Raw genomic sequence first — 17,794 nt, 5'->3', positions numbered from 1 at the left:
TTTATGAGATCTCTTAAGAACACAACAGGACTACAGTAAGAACATAAAAGCCCTGGGTCTGCACTGTGTGGATGCAGGAGCAGTCTGAGACTTGGCGAGGAGGGGCTACTGGCAATGTTGAAGTCGCTATCTTAACAGGAAAGCCATTCCTTGAAAGCTGAAACCCAGAATAATAACCCTGGGAAAACCAGAGGAGGGTCCTTTGAAGACCGACCCTTACAGGGGCAGCCAGTTACTGCTGCATCCTAAGATGGGTAACTGTACATTGTGGTGATTAATGCACATTATTGACTCCATGCAGTTCTTTTGCAGCATGTTTCATTCTGACTGCATTGCTCTTCATTGAGCTCCCAGTTTGCTTTATTTCCTCCCTCCCTTCTTTCCTTCTTTGTTTGGCTTACCATCCAAGCGTGTGTAGTCATCTGTGACCTCATTGTGTTTTCAGATAGCAAGTTTTGTGAACAAGTCCGCCATAGACATCTCAATCCTGCAGCGGTCCTTGGCCATTCTGGAGTCAATGGTTCTCAACAGTCATGACCTCTACCAAAAAGTAGCCCAGGAGATCACCATTGGCCAGCTCATCCCTCACCTGCAGGGGTAAGCATGCTAGGCACTCTTGTTTTGGGGAAACAGTCACTATTAGGATGGCCTGGGGAACATTGTGAACTGGTTAAGGGAGGTGCACAAAATGTCTTGACTTGGGAGCAAATTAGCTACTGCTCTTATTGGTCATGATACATCTCCAGGGGACCATCCATCTCTACCCAGAGCTGGGACCACACGATACATTCAGCTTTGGTAAATTTTGGTAGACTTTGCTTGAGTTTTACGTTTCATAAGACATACTAAGACACTTTCTTCTCTCAGGTTCTCAACAGTGTCCGTATTACTGATGATATTTTTGTGACACTGTGAATACTTTCATAATTGTTTTGGAATTTTAAGTAGTTAGTTGCTTCGGGTTACATACTGAAACCTAATATTCGGAGCTAGGATCCATATATGGAGAGAGAGCATGTGGCCACTTGTGGTTTTGAGTCTAGGCCGCCTTAACTAGGAATTTTTAAAGGCGGGCTTCTTCCATCACCAAACTTCAGACTTGATGGATAGAAGAATAAAAGATCAAAACACATGTATTACATTCTTAAGAGCCTGAGTAAGGTGTGGAAGTTAAACACCTGCCCCCAAGCCCTGCAATTCTTGCGGAGGTTCCCCATTTTCTACTCTTCAGTAAACTAGCAGGGTGCTTCTGATGATACTGAGCAGGACTCTCTTATGCAGTGTCACTTGTTATAGTTAAATATTGGTGGGTGCTGGCTTGTAGGAAAAACATTTCGAGCTAGCTCACATCAGAAGTGTGTTGGTTGGAAGGATATGAGGATGCCTTGTCGTGCCTCGAAATGATGTAAGGAGATGTTCAGGAAACACTTTGACTGGCATCAAGGTGACCCCACCCCCATTCTCTCAGGTCACATTTGCTTATTTGTAACAGTAAGCCTGATTGAACCATGTGGGATGTGTGTATATGAGTATGGTTCGGTGGGAATAGGAGGGTCAAGTCAGCAGTTCTCAGGACACTGAATGGGTTTGCTTGTGTGTATAGTATGAACTACAAAAGTGCATTAGATGTTTAATTCATTTGGAGGTAGGGTGTGAGCAGAATTTAAAGTTTAAGTCGGGAAGCCTTGGACTTTGGCCTCAGAGAATGAGCTCTCTCTTGGAAGGATGGGTTTTGTGTGTGGCTTCACTTAAAATGACAGAGGTTTCACTGTCCCTTAATATGAACAGTGTTGATTTCACTGCCTGGCTCTCTATTTCTGACTCTCAGGGACACAGATGTTCATTTACAGTGCACGTCACTGAAAAAAAAAAAAAAAGCCAAGCGACATGCTAAGGATGGAGGTGTGATGTCCAAATCTGCCCCAGAACAGCAGCCCTCCCAGGAAGCTGTCTCTCCCCGACTGCGGCTCCGAGGCTCCTGGCTTCTGCCTTGAGCCCTCTTCATTGTTTACCACTCGACTTCCCTCGAAATGTCTGCCCTCTTTTCAGTGAGGAGCAAAATTTTAAACAAAAAGTTCCAACATTTACTACTGTTACAGCACTTGTGTTTGCCAACAAGTTTCTAGAATATGAGATGTTGCTATGGGAACAAAGCTGTTTTCTTTTAGATAAGCCAAGGAATGCTAAGACATCTCCAACTGCTCCCATACGTGTACTGTGTACCAGGCATTAGACAGAAAATCTCTCTCTCTCTCTCTCTCTCTCTCTCTCTCTCACACACACACACACACACACACAGAGCCCATAGTATCTTTGCACTTGCTTTTAATTCAGATGAAGAAGAAAGAGGAAGGCTATTGGCTGCATGCACTTTTAAGTGATCTCTTTTGACCAACTGCTGTGATAGTAACTGTGTGTCTACCTGTCCAGCCCAGGGATGGAGGGAATATGTTACTATGTCTCCTGCCTTGCTCCTCTGTGCAGGACTGCTGTTTTGTGTGATATTGAGCCTTACCATGGCTGACTCGGGGCTAGCCTCTTCTGATTTCCTGCCTTGTTTGCATCTTTACAGGACAGACCAAGAAATCCAGACTTACACCATTGCGGTGATCAATGCACTTTTTCTGAAAGCTCCTGATGAGAGAAGACAGGTAGGTGTCAGCTCTTTAGTCCTGAGACTGTGATCAGGAGGGGCTAGGAACTCTCCTCTTAGAAATGATTTAATAAACCAACCTAACTCACAGTAGAATCCATCATAAATTCAGACTATTCTATGACTAAGTCAGTCTCAGAAATATATTAGCAACAAGATGTGCACTTTCTTACTGAAAGTTAATGCAGACTCTAATAACCATTGAAATGAAGACTTCTTCAGTAGAACAGAGATAATGGTATAGTGTTTAAATTTAAAATATCTGAGTGATTTAGGAGAATGAGCCCTAAAGATCCATATCCAAGTCTACCATGACCTGCTTACGGCTCCTCAGTGGGGACCTATAGAGTGGGGTTCACACGTCTGTTTGCCTGGATGCCTGTAGACTGTACCAGCAGCCGAGGCTGTACACCTTTATCTGGACTTCACCTTAGATGTAAAAGAGCATTGGAGCTGGTCTACAGTTGATATTGACATTTTTACTAGCATACTTTTCATATTAAAGGAAAGACATATTATTTTCACTTTGTGAATGAGGAAAATGAGGTTCCAACAGAGTAAAGAACCTGACCAGGTCACCACAGTGGTGAGAACTAGTGCTGGAAGCCCAGCCGCGTACTTGATTTTAACTTTAAGAATCCCGAAAACTGCAAAGATGCCTGGCAGTCAGAGAATCCCAGAAGTCATGAGGAAACGAGGCCCACTTTTTCACTCCAGTAGATTAAAATATTACCTAAGAATTTATGCCTTGAATTTTACAGAACACCCCCTTTAAAGATTAATAATTAAGCCTGGGACATTGTATCAATTGTGCTACTATTGAATAATTTGTTGTCCTGCCTGGGGCCATACAAGGTCATAGCATTCCATTGTCAGGATTTTATTATTTATTTAAATGTATGAAACCAATTTTGAAGGACTAATCCTTGGTGTCTTGTTGAGGGAAATATTAAAAATGAATCCCCACCAACTCTCCACCCTCTCCAGACCTCTGCCCTCTGCCACTCCCGACAACTCTCCTGCCCCGCAAGCCAAGGTCCTACTCTGGGCAGTTACAACACAATTGTCCCAATAGGGTCCTTTGATAGCCTCTCGCATCCATGAAAATCTCCCTCCCCCTCCCCGCACCCCAACAGCTCTCCACCATCTGCAGACCCACATTCCAGTAACCAAGAAAATCAAAATCTTAATGCTTAATTAGTTAGGCAATTGGATTTATGTTTATTAAACTCACAATGACAAGATGCCAATTTACAATGATAAAAGTCTTATCCCAATATTTCTAGCCTTAAGAAACACACAGAAAAACACATCCCAAGCCATTGTTCATCAACTTCTGCTGCGACATGGGTGCCTGTGTGCCTGCTCTCTGCAATTCTTAGCTCCGCCCCCCCCTTTTCCTGTCCAATCACAGACCCTCTCTACACTCTCGCACCTGGACTGGAAAGTTCCTGACTGTGTCTGCCCTTTGGGCAGTGGTTGTGCTGTTTCTACACCTGGGATGGGGGGGGAACCGGTTCTTGCTGCAGGGATGGAGGGAATGTGTTCTTTGGTTTTGTGGGAGAAGGCACAGCTGCTGAGTGGCTAGCTGGATCCTTTCCTTTGCTGTTATTTTAATGGAAGATGTGTTGAGAAGACGTCTTCCGAATTTCTTTACAACGACATACTAGCATTATAAGGATTATTTGAAAATGACCTTTAGTTAACAAATTCAAGATGAAGAAGGTTGAAAGTCTTTTCGTTGGGGTCCCTGGGCGGACTCTTGCAGTCCTCGCGCTCAAACATATCCATAGCATGCTTCTCTCTTTATTCTGTGTACAGTTCTTTCACTTGTGTATTTTCCCACCAAAGGGAGCCGTCCATTCATGCACATTCTGTTCATTTACAACCCTATTTTATAACCCAACAGAGATACTCGTGGCCAACTTCCCATGTGAGTTTACCTCTAGCTACATCTCCATGTGAACGTTTGTGTCATTCAAGGCTACGCTCTCCTCCCTGCGAGTGCCCATGGTTATTCAAACAGTTCACTTAGCATCCAGTGAGGAGGACAAGGAAACTTTTGTTTTCTCTCTAATCCAGCTCCTCCTCTAACAGAGAATTGTATAAAACACTTTTGATTTTCTGTCTGGCCCTTTTGCTCTGCCCTGTGCTCGACACTATCTCCTGTGCGTGGAATACAATAATGAATACAATTGGAATACAAATCATTAATAGTCATTGCATGACGAAGCTGTCTTACTTCTTCTAATCATGTAGACCAGTGAGCTACACCTTCCTTTCCTGTTCGTGTTGTTCTGATAATATTAAACAGTACTTTGAAAATACTTCTATAAAGTTTTTAAAAATATTGAAAAGAACTGTGAGATTCTTTGGTCCTTCTGTTTATATGACCCAAGAGAAGAAATTCAAAACAGGAGAAGCCCGTGGGCCCCTATTTAGGTGAAAGAAAGCCTCCTTACAACAATGTGAAAGGACTGGTTTTCTGGTGGTGATTTAGCTTGTTTCTACGGGTGGGCCTCGCCTGCAGTTTTAGTTTTAAGAGCTCAGGAGAGTACTTCATACTGAATTTGGCCATCACTGCCACCTCACCATCCGGGATCTCCTGACAGAATGTCCACCCTTTCCAGTGCAGAGGGCCAGCAGGGCGTGACACTGAAGCGGCTAGCTTCTAACAGTTGCTCTGAACTTCCATCCCCTCTTCTCTCCTGCTCGCTCTCCTTTCTGTGGTGGCGATGGTGCCTTAGGTTGACGCAGAGAGCAAGGTTCACATCCTTGATTGCCCTCTGACTGTAAGTCTCCATGTTTCCTCTGTCAGCCTCGATAACCGGGCCCTGCGCTCCCGTTCCACTCCTGCCCCGCTCGCCTGTGTGTCCCCTCCCTTGTTAGCCTCTCTCCCCACGCTCTTGATTCTCCCAGCTTTCTGCAAATTTACTTTAGTCTTGGTAGAATTTATAGTTTCGCTTTGTAGTGGTAGTTCAGTGCCTTCTACTTAGAGAATTGCAATGCCAAAAATACTCCCCAGCAACCACAAAAAAGAATATTTTGGTGTCTTCCTGAATATAAGCAGTATTTTTATATTCTTTGACAGTTACTAAGGCTGTTTTTTAACTAAAAATTTCCCTTAGTACCTGCTGGCCAATATTTGTAACAACAGTCTGAGAATCAGCCAGCTTTCAGTTGGCTTCCTGTACCTGGGATAAACACAGTGGCCTAAAGCATCTTGGGGGTGAAAGGGTTTATTTCAGCTTATAAGTTACAGTTGAGGGCAAACAGGGCAGAAATTCAAGCGGGAGCTGCGGGGAAATTCTCCACACTGGCTTGCTCCCAAGCCCTTCATCAGCTAGCTTAAACATCCTAGCCCAATCTACTACCTGTATCAGTCAGCAATCAAGAAAATGCCTCACAGACATGCTCACAGGCAAATCTGGTTGAAGCAGTTCTTCAGTTAAGATTCCCTTTTCCTAGGTGTGTCACATTGACAACTGGTATTAGCTATTGCAAGTCCATTTGATAAAGCTACTCCCAAATGCCACAGCCCAAAATACAGAAAAGAGGCTTTGCTAAGCTGAGTGAGTGTGAATTCTACTGCATAGCAGCTGTCCAGTTGCTCGCCTTCAATGATCCGGGCGTCAGCAATCCGGACTCCGTTCACTTACATAACTTCTCTCACGTCTAGGATCTGTGTGCTTCATCCTCAGCTTGCACAGATGAAAAGAACTGGCTTCATAGACTTTAAACTTTTGACTCTTTCTATCCATTTTTTGCTTGATCTGCTTATTGAGCAGTACTTCCTTTATAAGTAAATGTATAAAGTTTTAGAAAAGTAACAATGATAAGAGCTGTAGACGGCACAGAGACAGTCTCTGAGGCGTGGGGCCACTTTTGTCCTTTGCAGTGTTTGAGTTTTCAGTTCTTTTCCAGTAAAAGCAGAAATTTAAAAAATCCTACTTTACTTTTGGTCCTTGATTTAATAATCCAAGTGGAATGTACAAAAATTAATTTGAATTGGCCACTTCCCAAGAAATACTGCTGATATACAGTTAAGAAGCACACCCTTGGATGGAGCTGTTTCTGGCCATACCGAAGTGCGTCTTTCTAACTGAAGCCTTTGCGGGCTTGCTCTGTCTTTCCCAGGAGATGGCTAATATTTTGGCTCAGAAGCAGCTGCGCTACATCATTTTAACAGTGAGTACCCATGCACAGAAGCCACCATGTCCTAGTTAGTGTCGGGGGGTTCTTCTGTGGTTCCACCTTGGAGTTTGATCAGTAGGACCAATCCAGGAAGGGAAAGTATGATTTAGAATTGGCACAAACAGTGCTTTGCTGCAGCCACTGCCTTGTGTAGCTGGAGGGCAGAGCCTCAGTGGGAAGAGCCAGGGAGACATAGTTAGTGCACCTCTGCTTAGTTTCGCAGACAAAGAAAACCAGGAAGTCCTTGGCTAAAACAATCCACCAGTATGAGTTCTTTTTGATGAGGAAGGAAGTTGGAAATATAGAAGATTCTGGGAGAAGGGCCTTAAAATTCAGTGGAAAATAAGCTTGCAATCTCATCTTGTCAGTGTTTAGAAATGAACAAAACAGAAAGGCGGTTTTTATTTCCAGCTATTCACCAGTTATTGGAAGGAAGCAACTTTAATGTTTACCAAACTAACACACAGTAACAACCCAATCTGATGTTGTAATTATAGAGTTACATACACATACACACACACACACACACACACACACACACGCACGCACAGACACAGACGCGAAATATAGTTTTTAAATTCTTTAGGTGTGAAGAAAACCGATCAAAAGGCCATTGCCTTTTGAAAGGCATTAAAAAAAAAAGCTTGTTACTTAAAATTCACCAATGGATTGAAATGTTCTCCAAGAAGGAATGTAGCACAGCATGGGAGTCACATATGAAGGTGGGCCCAGAACATAAGAGACCTGCAGGAAGATGAGGGCCACAGCCTACACTGCTACCCTGGGGAAGGGGTGCTCCAGAGAACATATGTCACGTGCCATGTGTCACTCAGGCTTGTGAATGGCTAGTTCAGTGATTCCTGCAGGCTACCGTGTTTCTAGGTTGTGTCTAGTCTCAGGGTACCTGGCTTTGGGTGTTTGGGATACTGGGTTGGTGGCCATAGTTTGCATATGAAAGTAGTTTTGCTATGTTATCTCTACAAACTGGGCTGGGGCTTGCACGAAGGTTCTGCAGGGTAAGGAAGTTCTCACCTGTCAGAATTTCAGAATCATGGCGAGAGTTAACTTGGTGCTCTGAATCTTTTCTTTACTTATTTTTAAAAACGTAATTTGTCAACCATGTCTCTAGCATGTCATCCGAGCACAGCGGGCCATCAACAACGAGATGGCTCACCAGTTATATGTTCTCCAAGTCCTGACCTTTAACCTTCTGGAAGACAGGATGATGACCAAGATGGACCCCCAGGACCAGGTAGGTGTATGCTTCACACACGTGTGATCAGAGACAGTGAGACAGCGCATCAGACGTCTGTCCTTCAGCGACTCGCAGATCAGGGGTGTAATTGTCATGAGTGTCATTGTTTTACCAACATCTCAGAACTTGGCTATATGGCTTTAAAGTTTAGGTGGCCCTAGGATCAGAGAATAAAATGTCAGGATTATTCCATGAAGCTCCACGCACATGCATATTTTTCCTTTACAATTAAGAGCTTGAGGTTACAGCCCTGGGCTCTTGACCATACTACATTAAGTGGGGTCAAGTTCCCGTACAACTGAGGGCATGCAAGGCCATGCGTGGCATCAATTCTACAAGCGGGCGTCTTCCCATTTTCCAATAACTAAGACCAAAGGCAGCTCTTCCTTTTCCCCGGTGCACCCTCATTTCTAGGCTGGTGTTTTTGTTGGCTGGCTAATTTTTGTCACTCCCTGCTACCTCTGTCACTGTGTACAAAACATTCTGTTTCCATCCAGAAGGCTCTGGGGGAGTTTCCCTGCATGAGCAGAGAGTGAGGAGGCAGCTGGGAACCCTACCCCCGCCGCCGCTGCTGTACACATTTTCAATTCAAACAGTGGTGCAGCTGTGGAAAGGAAAACATTCATTATTGGCACTCGAGGGCCTCTGATCGACTGCAGACGCTGAGCCCCACACGTGGGCCGTGTGGCCGCAGCAGCTCCTCATTCATGGCGAGAGGCCATGTGAGGAAGACTGACTTTCCAAGCAGCGGCTTGGCAAGGCCAGTGGTTGTGCCCCATGCTTTCTTCCTGCAGGCCAAGCATGGGAATCCAAGGGAGACACTTAGAGCGAGGGAGATCTGCACTCTTAATAAGGAGCAACACTGCATTCTTCCTCTGTGTTGGAGGAAAAAGCACATAACATAATTAATCATTTAAACCGTTAACTACATTCACATTGTTACAACCTCACTGCATTTCTCTCCAGGCTCTTTGTAGGTTGCCAAACTGAAGTTCTGTGCCCATGGAAATTATATTTGCTCTCTTCTCTGTTCCTCCTGTCCCTCTGGCTTTTGAAATCACCCCTCTGCCTCCTGTTTTTATCAAGTTGATTCTTCTAGAAGGACCGAAGAGTTAAAAAAAAAATTGTTGCTTTCTATCTAGTCTGTTCTACTCAACAAATTTAAGTTTTTTATTATTTTTTTTATATTTTATATTATAACACAGTTAATTACGGTGTCACCCTTCTCCTTTTCTCTCTCCAGCCTTCCCATATGCCCACCTCCCTTGCTTTCAAATTCGTAGCCTCTCGTTCTTTAGGCGTTGTTACCTATGTATGTATGTATGTATGTATGTGAATTCCTAAATACATAAATATACCCTGCGCAGCCCATATAATGTTACTTGTATGTATGATTTCTGGGCTGAGCATTTGGTCTTGGATAACCACTTGATGAACTCTCCCTGGGGAAGGCTATTTCTCCTGCTGTTAGCTTTCCTCATTTTACCTGACTGTTCTTTGTCTAGGTTTGAGGCTAATGAGCTTCCCCCTTCCGCATTAGCATGTCTACTGGTGTCACCCTTGTTCAGGGGTTCTCTAAGTAGCCATGGTGGTGACCCTTCTTAGGTGCAGCCTCCCTGACATTTCTAGGAGACACAGTCTCATGGTGAATTTGTAAGGTTCTTGTCTACACCGATATGTTGGTGTTTGCTTCTGGCTAAGGCTAACAACACCCCACTGTGTGTCTACACCATGCTCAACCTGGGAAGAACACTTGGTGTTTTTTCTGTCTATGGGCTCCCCGTTTTACTATCTTGTCCCTAGTTTCCATGAAGTTAGTCCTCGGTGGAGTGAGAGATCTCTCAGAGTAAAAAGACTGCTCAAGAACCACAGTCACCTCTTAATTTGTTTCAGACAGAGCATTACTCAAACACTCTCCCCTTAATCTTCATCAATAACAGCCATTCCATTGTGTGGGGGGCTTTTATGTAGGACGGCCCTAAGTAATAATGATCTTTGCTCTGAATGGCTTGGCTGAGAGATAGACGAATGCCGAGCCTGAGCAGAGAGAGGAGTCTGAGTTCTAACTCAGGGCAGACTTGTCTTTTCTCTCTCAAGCTCTGCCTGAATGCAGTGATTCATTTAGACTCTTGGGAAGGGGGATCTTCTGTCACGCACTCTGAAAGCAGCTTTTTTTTCCTTTTGCTTCTTTCCTCCCCCTCTCTAACTCCTTTAGGCCCAAAGGGACATCATATTTGAACTTCGAAGAATTGCTTTTGATGCAGAGTCAGAACCTAACAACAGCAGCGGGAGCATGGAGAAGCGCAAGTCCATGTATACTCGGGACTACAAAAAGCTTGGCTTCATTGTAAGTACGCCGCCTCCAGTGCGCCCTCCCCTCCCGCCCTCCCAGTCTGACCTCAGTCCATCGAACGTGTGGTCCTCTTGTGCTTTCCAGAATGCTTTCCACATTTCCAGATGTTTCGCTGGTTTAAACAGGATCACGTGGCAATCTCTCCTGGCTGCAGTGAAATGGAATGAGTTGCACAAGTGTGACTAATACTCCGCTTGTTTATCCAGTTCTGATTACGTGTAAGGCAGAGCAGTTAGGCTGGAGTGCATCGAGCCTTCCCGAGCCTCCTTCCAAAGCCACTGTGGTTCTCCTGAGTGCAATGAACGATGACAGTTCTAGGAGGCATCTTATTATTGGGCTAGGGACTGGATTACTCAGAGGAATTGATTCCAGAGCTAAAGAAAGCTGGAAGTCTCTGGGAGTTGGATCATGATGAGATTTATATATAGTTTATGTTTTTTAAACAGTCTTATCTTGCTTCAACTGTTAATGGGTTATTTCTTACACACACACACACACACACACACACACACATACACACTTCACAAATCAGAAAACATATCTTGAATCTAACCTTCTGTTATGGTTGCTGTCTGCTTATAGACAGTATCACTAGTTTCAGAGTGACCTTTACCTAACTTAAGATTCTGTAGTCGTCAGATTAGGTTTTCAGTTTAACCTCCAGCATAAATGATACAAATAAGATGTTGACTTTAGTGGTTAGAACTCACTAGGCAATAGTTTTGATTTCAAATACATCTCTCTGGAAAACAAAACAAAACAAAACAAAAATCCCTCCACTAGGGTTTTGATTGTGGCAAATTGTTTTCTATCTGCATCTAGTAATTAGCTTTTTATCTAGAGTGCATCAAATTGACCATTTTTCAACTTTTTAATAATGTCTCTTTAATTTAATAATTTCAAGCTATTGATTAGTGTCTTTCCGAGGAGAGTGTTTATTGGTAACACATTCATCTTTGCAGCTTACTTAAGACCATTCACAGCATTTGCAGCATTGACTACACCCCGCCATGTCTTTGGTCTTGACAGTCCATCTGACACTGTTGATGGATTGAGTTGACCAGTGACATTCTTGTTCTCGTTCATGTGTTGGTGTCATTGATGCCACCCCCCCCACCTTTGCGTTGCTTCTTTCTGAGACATGCAGCCCAGTTAAGGCGGACAGCGTCCACCTCACCGCCTTTGCCTTCCAGGCCTGCCCTTTGTGTCTGGGGCTAAGGCATAACTACTTCACATGGAGGCAACACAGGACTGGCTCCTCTTTTTTACCCACAAATCATTACCATTGTCACCTGGAGCTCAGCCTGGCACTCCTTGGCACGGGTTCACTTGAACCATGTACAAACTCTCAAATAGGCCCTCTTTCTGTGTACTGTTCATCTGCCCAAGGCCTTGGTGGGCCCACAGTGCAGCCTGGAGGCCAGAGGATGCGGGGTTCGTCTTAAGGTGAAGTGCATGGGAGGCATGGAGAAGCTGGAGGCACGGAGAAGCGGGAGGCACGGAGAAGCGGGAGGTATGGAGAAGCTGGAGGCATGGAGAAGTGGGAGGCATGGAGAAGCGGGAGGCATGGAGAAGCGGGAGGCATGGAGAAGCGGGGGGGGGGTATGGAGAAGCAGCCTCGGTGTTTGCAGCCTGTGTACTTCCATCCCAAGCCGAGGATGGCTGGGGCCCCCGTGTCTGTGTTCTCTGTCCGGGCTTTACTGGTAAATCCTGACCCACTTTGGTTTTCAGGTGTAGGCAGATCGTGACCTTCTCCGTCTTGTTCTGTTTCCTGAGAATGTGATGGGCAAGGGTGGAGGTTTTTCACTCAGAGTCAGTTTGATGCGACTCTAGGACTCTCAGATTTATGTGGCACTTTCCTTGAAGACTCAAAAAGTTATTTTAAGGGTGGGGGAAAAAGGCATTCACTAAAGAATAGCCCAAAGGGAGCACTGGTTTCCTGGATTTTGTTCTACAATTTTTTTGATTTTCACTTTTAAAACTTCCTTAGAAAACTATCCCCAGACTTTGGCCACAGTCTTGCATCAGAGGGTTGAGAAACTGGAAACACTTTTGAGTAATGATCTATGCTGAAAATGAGCCAACCATCTTGACAAGCTGCTAGTTCACTGGAGAATGCATGGCCAGGGCAGAAAGCAGCCCAGGCCCAGACTCACAGGTTCCTTCTGCCACCTAGTGGTGGTTCTGCAGAAATGCAGCAGGCCGCCTATCATGGTCTCTGCAGACCTGTGTTGAATTCTTTCTCTGCCTCCAAAGCAAACACCATCCTGCCTGTCAAACTCTGAACTTGAAAGAACACTGAGAAGTTTGGATAAAGTTTGATTTCTTTGAAATAAAGGGTTGAATTCATAGAAAGAATTTAATTTCTTATTTTTTCTCCCAATTAGACAGAATCCAGGAAACAGTAAGTTAACAGCTTCTTAGAGTCCATGCAAGCCACATTTCAGCTTCTATTTTCTTGCTTCCAAGCCTCCGGCTATTTGTAGTATAAATATATGATTTGTTCCCTTGGCTGCAAACTGGTCCCAGCTTTTTGTTTCAAAGTTACCGAAGCTGACAGAGATCTTAGCCACCCTGGAGGACGTCTTCATTTTAGGAATCATAGGCAGAGTTTTGAGTTCTGTCACTGTATTAATTAGAGTTCTCTAGAGGAACAGAATAGCCCATGGTGTGTGTGTGTGTGTGTCTGTGTGTGTGTGTGTGTGTGTGTAGGGGAGGTTTGGGGGTTGTCAGTGAGAATCCTTACATGCTGATTCTAACTTGGGCCAATTTGACATTAAAACCAACAATGACACCAGTATAGATGGGGACGCTGCTCCAACAAGGCAGAAAGGACAATTTATTTTTTTAAAGGATGACAATTTGAGCCGGGTGGTGGTGGCACAACATGTAATACCAGCATTCTGGGAGGCAGAGGCAGGCGGACTTCTGAGTTCGAAGCCAGCTTGGTCTACAGAGTGAGATCCAGGACAGCCAGGGCTACACAGAAAAACCCTGTCTCGAAAAAACCAAATCCAAAAAAAAAAAAAAATGACAATTTGATGGAAGAGGTAGTTGGACTTCATACTCCTTAGCTCAGCATAATTCCAGAACACACACACACACACACACATACACACACACACACACACACACACTCATTTTAAGACAGAGTCTCATCTGTCACCAGGTGTCCTCATCAGAGTGACATCGTCTTTAAGCCCTGCGTGGCAATCCCTCACGCACTGCCATGATGCCCAGAGAAGACAGGACGACCTGGAAGTCCAGTTCCTTACTTTAGACCATCCAGCTTTTGGATATTTACCCAAAATGCTTCACTGTGGGAGTGGACAGTGTGGGCTCCAAGCAGATGCAGTGGATCCACACATCCCTCCGAGGGAAGGCTGTGGGGTCGGAGGGCAAGAGCACCACGATGCGCAAGGCCATCGAGCATCTGGAGAACAACCTAAAAGTGCTGCCTCCCATCCAGGGGAACATGGGAATCCTGCTCACCAAGGAGGACCTCACTGAGATTAGGGACGTGCTGCTGGCCAATAAGGTACCCCCCCCCCCCCGTGAGGTCACTGTGCAACCCACGAGCGGTCTGGGGCCGGAGAAGACCTCATTCTTCCAGGCTTTAGGCCTCACCACTAAAATCTCCAGAGGCATCATTGAAATGCTGAGTGATGTGCAGCTGATGGAAACCGGAGACAACTCGGTGACCATCTTCCCCCTTCTCCTTGGGGCTGAGCAGCCAGCACGTGTTTGACAATGGCGGCATTTATAACCCACAAGTGCTGGATCGCAGCGCAGACCCTGCACTCTCGCTTCCTCAAGGGTGTCTGTAATGTGGCCAGTGTCTCTCTGCAGATCAGGTACCCAGCCGTTGCCTCAGTGCTGCAGTCCATCATCATTGGGTACAAGTGGGTCCTGGCTTTGTCTGTGGAGACTGAGTACACCTTCCAGCTTGCTGAAAAGGTTCAGGCCTTCTGCTTACCTTGGCTAAGAAACTAAACTTAGAAAACCTTTTTTTTTTTTTGAAAAAAAAATGGTTTTCATCTATTGTAATTTGCATTAATGTGAGACGTTTTAGACATTGCCGTTAACTGTTTCAGAGTCATCTCTTAAATAAAAATGTAAAATAAGAAAGTAGAAAAGATAATAAGTGATAGAAATGTACTTCTTCAGAATTTATGCACAGCTGTTCAGGAGAGTCTGTGTCTTCTTGAGAGATTGGATGTCCTCACGCAGTTACACAAGTATGGTTATGCCTAATGCCAGCTGCGGGGTTTGCTGGCTTCCTGACACGGCCTCCCGAGAGTAGATGGCAGGGAGTGAGGTGAGCTCTGGTTATTTTTCCCTTCCTCCCTTCGTGTCCCAGTCCCCACACTGCAGAAGCTGCATCGTTGCTTTTCAAATGCCTTTAGATGTGTTCCAAGAAAGTCACCTGCAGAGGAAACACGGTGACATAAATAAAAACGAGGAAGGTATAATACCCAACAATCAATAAGTTGTTTTATACCTAATTATCAGTCAGTTAGTAAATTGTTCAGTGATGGCTAGTGTTTGGAAACATTGCAGGAATCTAGATTTTGTTGTTATGAACTTACAAAACTTCCCACTGCTCCTAGTGAAATGGTGCCCAGTCACTCACGACACTGACATACGGTGGTAGGAAAAGTGGACACACTAGGTTGTCCCGGGGCTAGGGAGAGAATGTTCTGTGCTCTTGGTAAACTGTTGATCTTTTGCATGCCAAGTGTTTATGTCACATAGAAAGAAAAAAATTGGAGTTGGCTTTGAGAGTGAGGGAAAGATTATAACGATTTTTAAATTAAAAGGGGGGTTGGAAGACATAGTCAAGCCTCATTAGTAGTGGATGTCACACTTGAAAATTCTCTTATTTATTTATCCAAATTTCCTTGTAACTGTGCCATGAACATTCAAGGTACTTTTCAGTGCTATTCTTGTTTGTAAATGACGGGCACTAAGCTGCTGGGTACTTGTTTGGGCACAACCCCGTCGCTGGTGAGCGGACTCCTGCGGGAGCCCTCGGTGCGAGCAAACGCTCTGCAGCTGGGCTCAGGTGTCATTCTCTCATCTGTCGTCAGTGCTGCTCATCGAAATGCCAGAGTACTCACGTTTTGGGTGAGGTTCCTAAGCAGGAAGGGGCTTTGCTGTGCCTTGTGGAGACAGTATGTGTGTTTTGGGTGAGTTTCATACAGACACAGATTGTAATGTCTGTCGGCTACGTGATAAATGAAAGAAATGAAGTGTAAATGTTAAATCAGATGTCTTTTAACTAGAAGTGCACTTGAACTTGGCTATACAGGGCTGTACAGTTAACACCAATGTACTGGCTGGTTTTGTGTGTCAACTTGACACAGGTTGGAGACAATCACAGAGAAAGGAGTTTCAGTTGGGGAAGTGCCTCCCTGAGATCCAGCTTGGAGCATTTTCTCAATTAGATATTGATGATATTATGCTGATTGGACCAAGTGAGCAGGAAGAAGCAAGCCAGTAAGTGACATCCCTCCATGGCCTCTGTATCAGCTCCTGCTTCCTGAGCTGCTTGAGTTCCAGTCCTGACTTCCTTTAGTGATGAACTGCAACGTGGAAGTGTAAGCTGAATAAACCCTTTCCTCCCCAACGTGCTTCTTGGTCATGATGTTTGTGCAGGAATAGAAACCCTGACTAAGACAACCAATAACAAAACGAATCCAGTCCCGTGCTGCACTAAGGAGCCACGCGCTTGTGAATTCAGACTCTAATGACGAGCAAAGCACGGCCTAGCGGGTCGCGAGGGGCGCCTGCTGCCAAGCCTGGAGCCACACGGAGGAGAGTGACTTGTGACGGTTGTCCTCAGAGCTCCCTAAATGTGCTGTCTCACATACACGTGGCATACGTGTACTCGCACACATGCACACACAAATAACATGTAGTGATTTTTTTTAAATTGAGAAATCATATGTGCTCCTAAGAAAGAGAATCTGATTGTTTTGGTTGTCCCTGTGGTGTCAGAGAGCAGTGTCCTGTTGGTGGAAAGTAGAAAAGACCACACCCTTTTCTGAGGTATAAGGTTTTTGTATGCACTGCATGCTCTTGGAACAGTCAGGAATGCGGGGTGGGGAGGGCAGGACGCCTTACAGGGGATTTTCTCTGAATCTATTGTAGGCGGGGAGCCAGCAGCCTGAATTCGGTTTTAGCATGGTGCCCAACAGGGTATGGTCAGGTATGAACACAGCAGTGTGAATCCATCTCTAATGCTGTACAAGGACAGCCTTAGTGAGATGGGATAACAATACATTTGTCGAAGGAATCAAACTGTGCCAATTACTTTGAGTTGAGGCCCCACCTTTTTGGTGTGTCTTCCTTCTACATGAAGGGGCGTATGGAAAGCACAGTGTAGAATGAGTCAAGCCACTTTCTTAGCAGGGTAATGTCATAATTGAGTGGTATTATTAGCTGATTCCTTGGCTACTGATGTACCCATAGTGAATAAATCAGAAAAGCCAAAGGACAGTAAAATCTATGTGTTTTTCTGGCTCATCATAGTTCCTAAAATTCTGTACATTTTAGCTCTACAAAGTTCAAGGTGAAGGAAATCCTGGCTAATATTAGTGAGGCTCCAGGCTCCGTCTAGTTCCTCCTGTCCCGGGAAGCCAGGGGGGGGATGCCGTCTAAGTGATTGCTAGAAACTGAAGTCCATGTGTGGTTCCGACGGTTCTTTTATTTCCTTTTATTCTTCTTTCTTGTTTTAGACAGTCTTGTTTCCAGTTGAGACAATGTGGACTTAAACAGAGAACATAAATTTGTGTCGTTAGAGAAGGGGGTTCTGGGATCATTTAGGAGAGTGGAAAAGCATGATCAAAATTATTATGATATCCAGCCAGACCAAACCAAACCAACAACAGCAGCAGCAACAAACCACTCAAGTCACTGATAGAACCAGAGCAGAAATAGCCACCAGGTGGCGCAAAACCACAGCCATTAGCCTCCAGCCTCCCTGCTGGCTCTGGTGGAGAGTTTGTGTCCTAGGCAGGTAGGTGTAGGACTAAGTCAGGGCTCTCAGAGTCACCAAGCTTGCACGGGCACCTTAGAAAAGACTAGAAGCATTCCAAGATGTCTAACTGTCCTCCTGCAAATGGAATTTTCCTGCTGCTCCTGGGAGGTGGGTTTCATCAGCATCCTCCTTTCTGGAGTCGCATTGCCAAGCATTTCTCTTTTTTGCTGCTAAGAAGGTCTTCTAAGTGCAGCATAGCACATCTACTTTTATTTCTTTTTCCTGCCTTATCATGGAAGCTCAGGAAATTTACTTGAAAGGCAAAAATCTGACAACAGTAGTAATATATTTTTGGGG

General features: G+C 44.8%; 1 protein-coding gene and 1 pseudogene across 2 annotated transcripts in view; both read left to right on the top strand.

Moving 5' to 3' along the window:
- Elmo1 (engulfment and cell motility 1) overlaps positions 1-17,794 on the top strand; it is a 516,925-nt gene that overhangs the window by 191,347 nt on the left and 307,784 nt on the right. For both annotated transcript variants that reach the window (XM_052156292.1, XM_052156291.1), the window contains exons 9-13: positions 446-597; positions 2,573-2,651; positions 6,791-6,841; positions 7,977-8,099; positions 10,318-10,449. In XM_052156292.1, the coding sequence (XP_052012252.1) occupies positions 446-597; positions 2,573-2,651; positions 6,791-6,841; positions 7,977-8,099; positions 10,318-10,449 (537 nt within the window). The remainder of the gene's footprint in view (positions 1-445; positions 598-2,572; positions 2,652-6,790; positions 6,842-7,976; positions 8,100-10,317; positions 10,450-17,794) is intronic.
- LOC127664377 (60S acidic ribosomal protein P0-like) lies at positions 13,592-14,407 on the top strand (annotated as a pseudogene).

The sequence above is a fragment of the Apodemus sylvaticus genome, chromosome 14 (genome assembly GCF_947179515.1).
Source record: "Apodemus sylvaticus chromosome 14, mApoSyl1.1, whole genome shotgun sequence".
Lineage (NCBI taxonomy): Eukaryota > Metazoa > Chordata > Mammalia > Rodentia > Muridae > Apodemus > Apodemus sylvaticus.
Note: the sequence above shows the minus strand (reverse complement) of the source record. Positions and strands in the feature narration are given on the sequence as shown.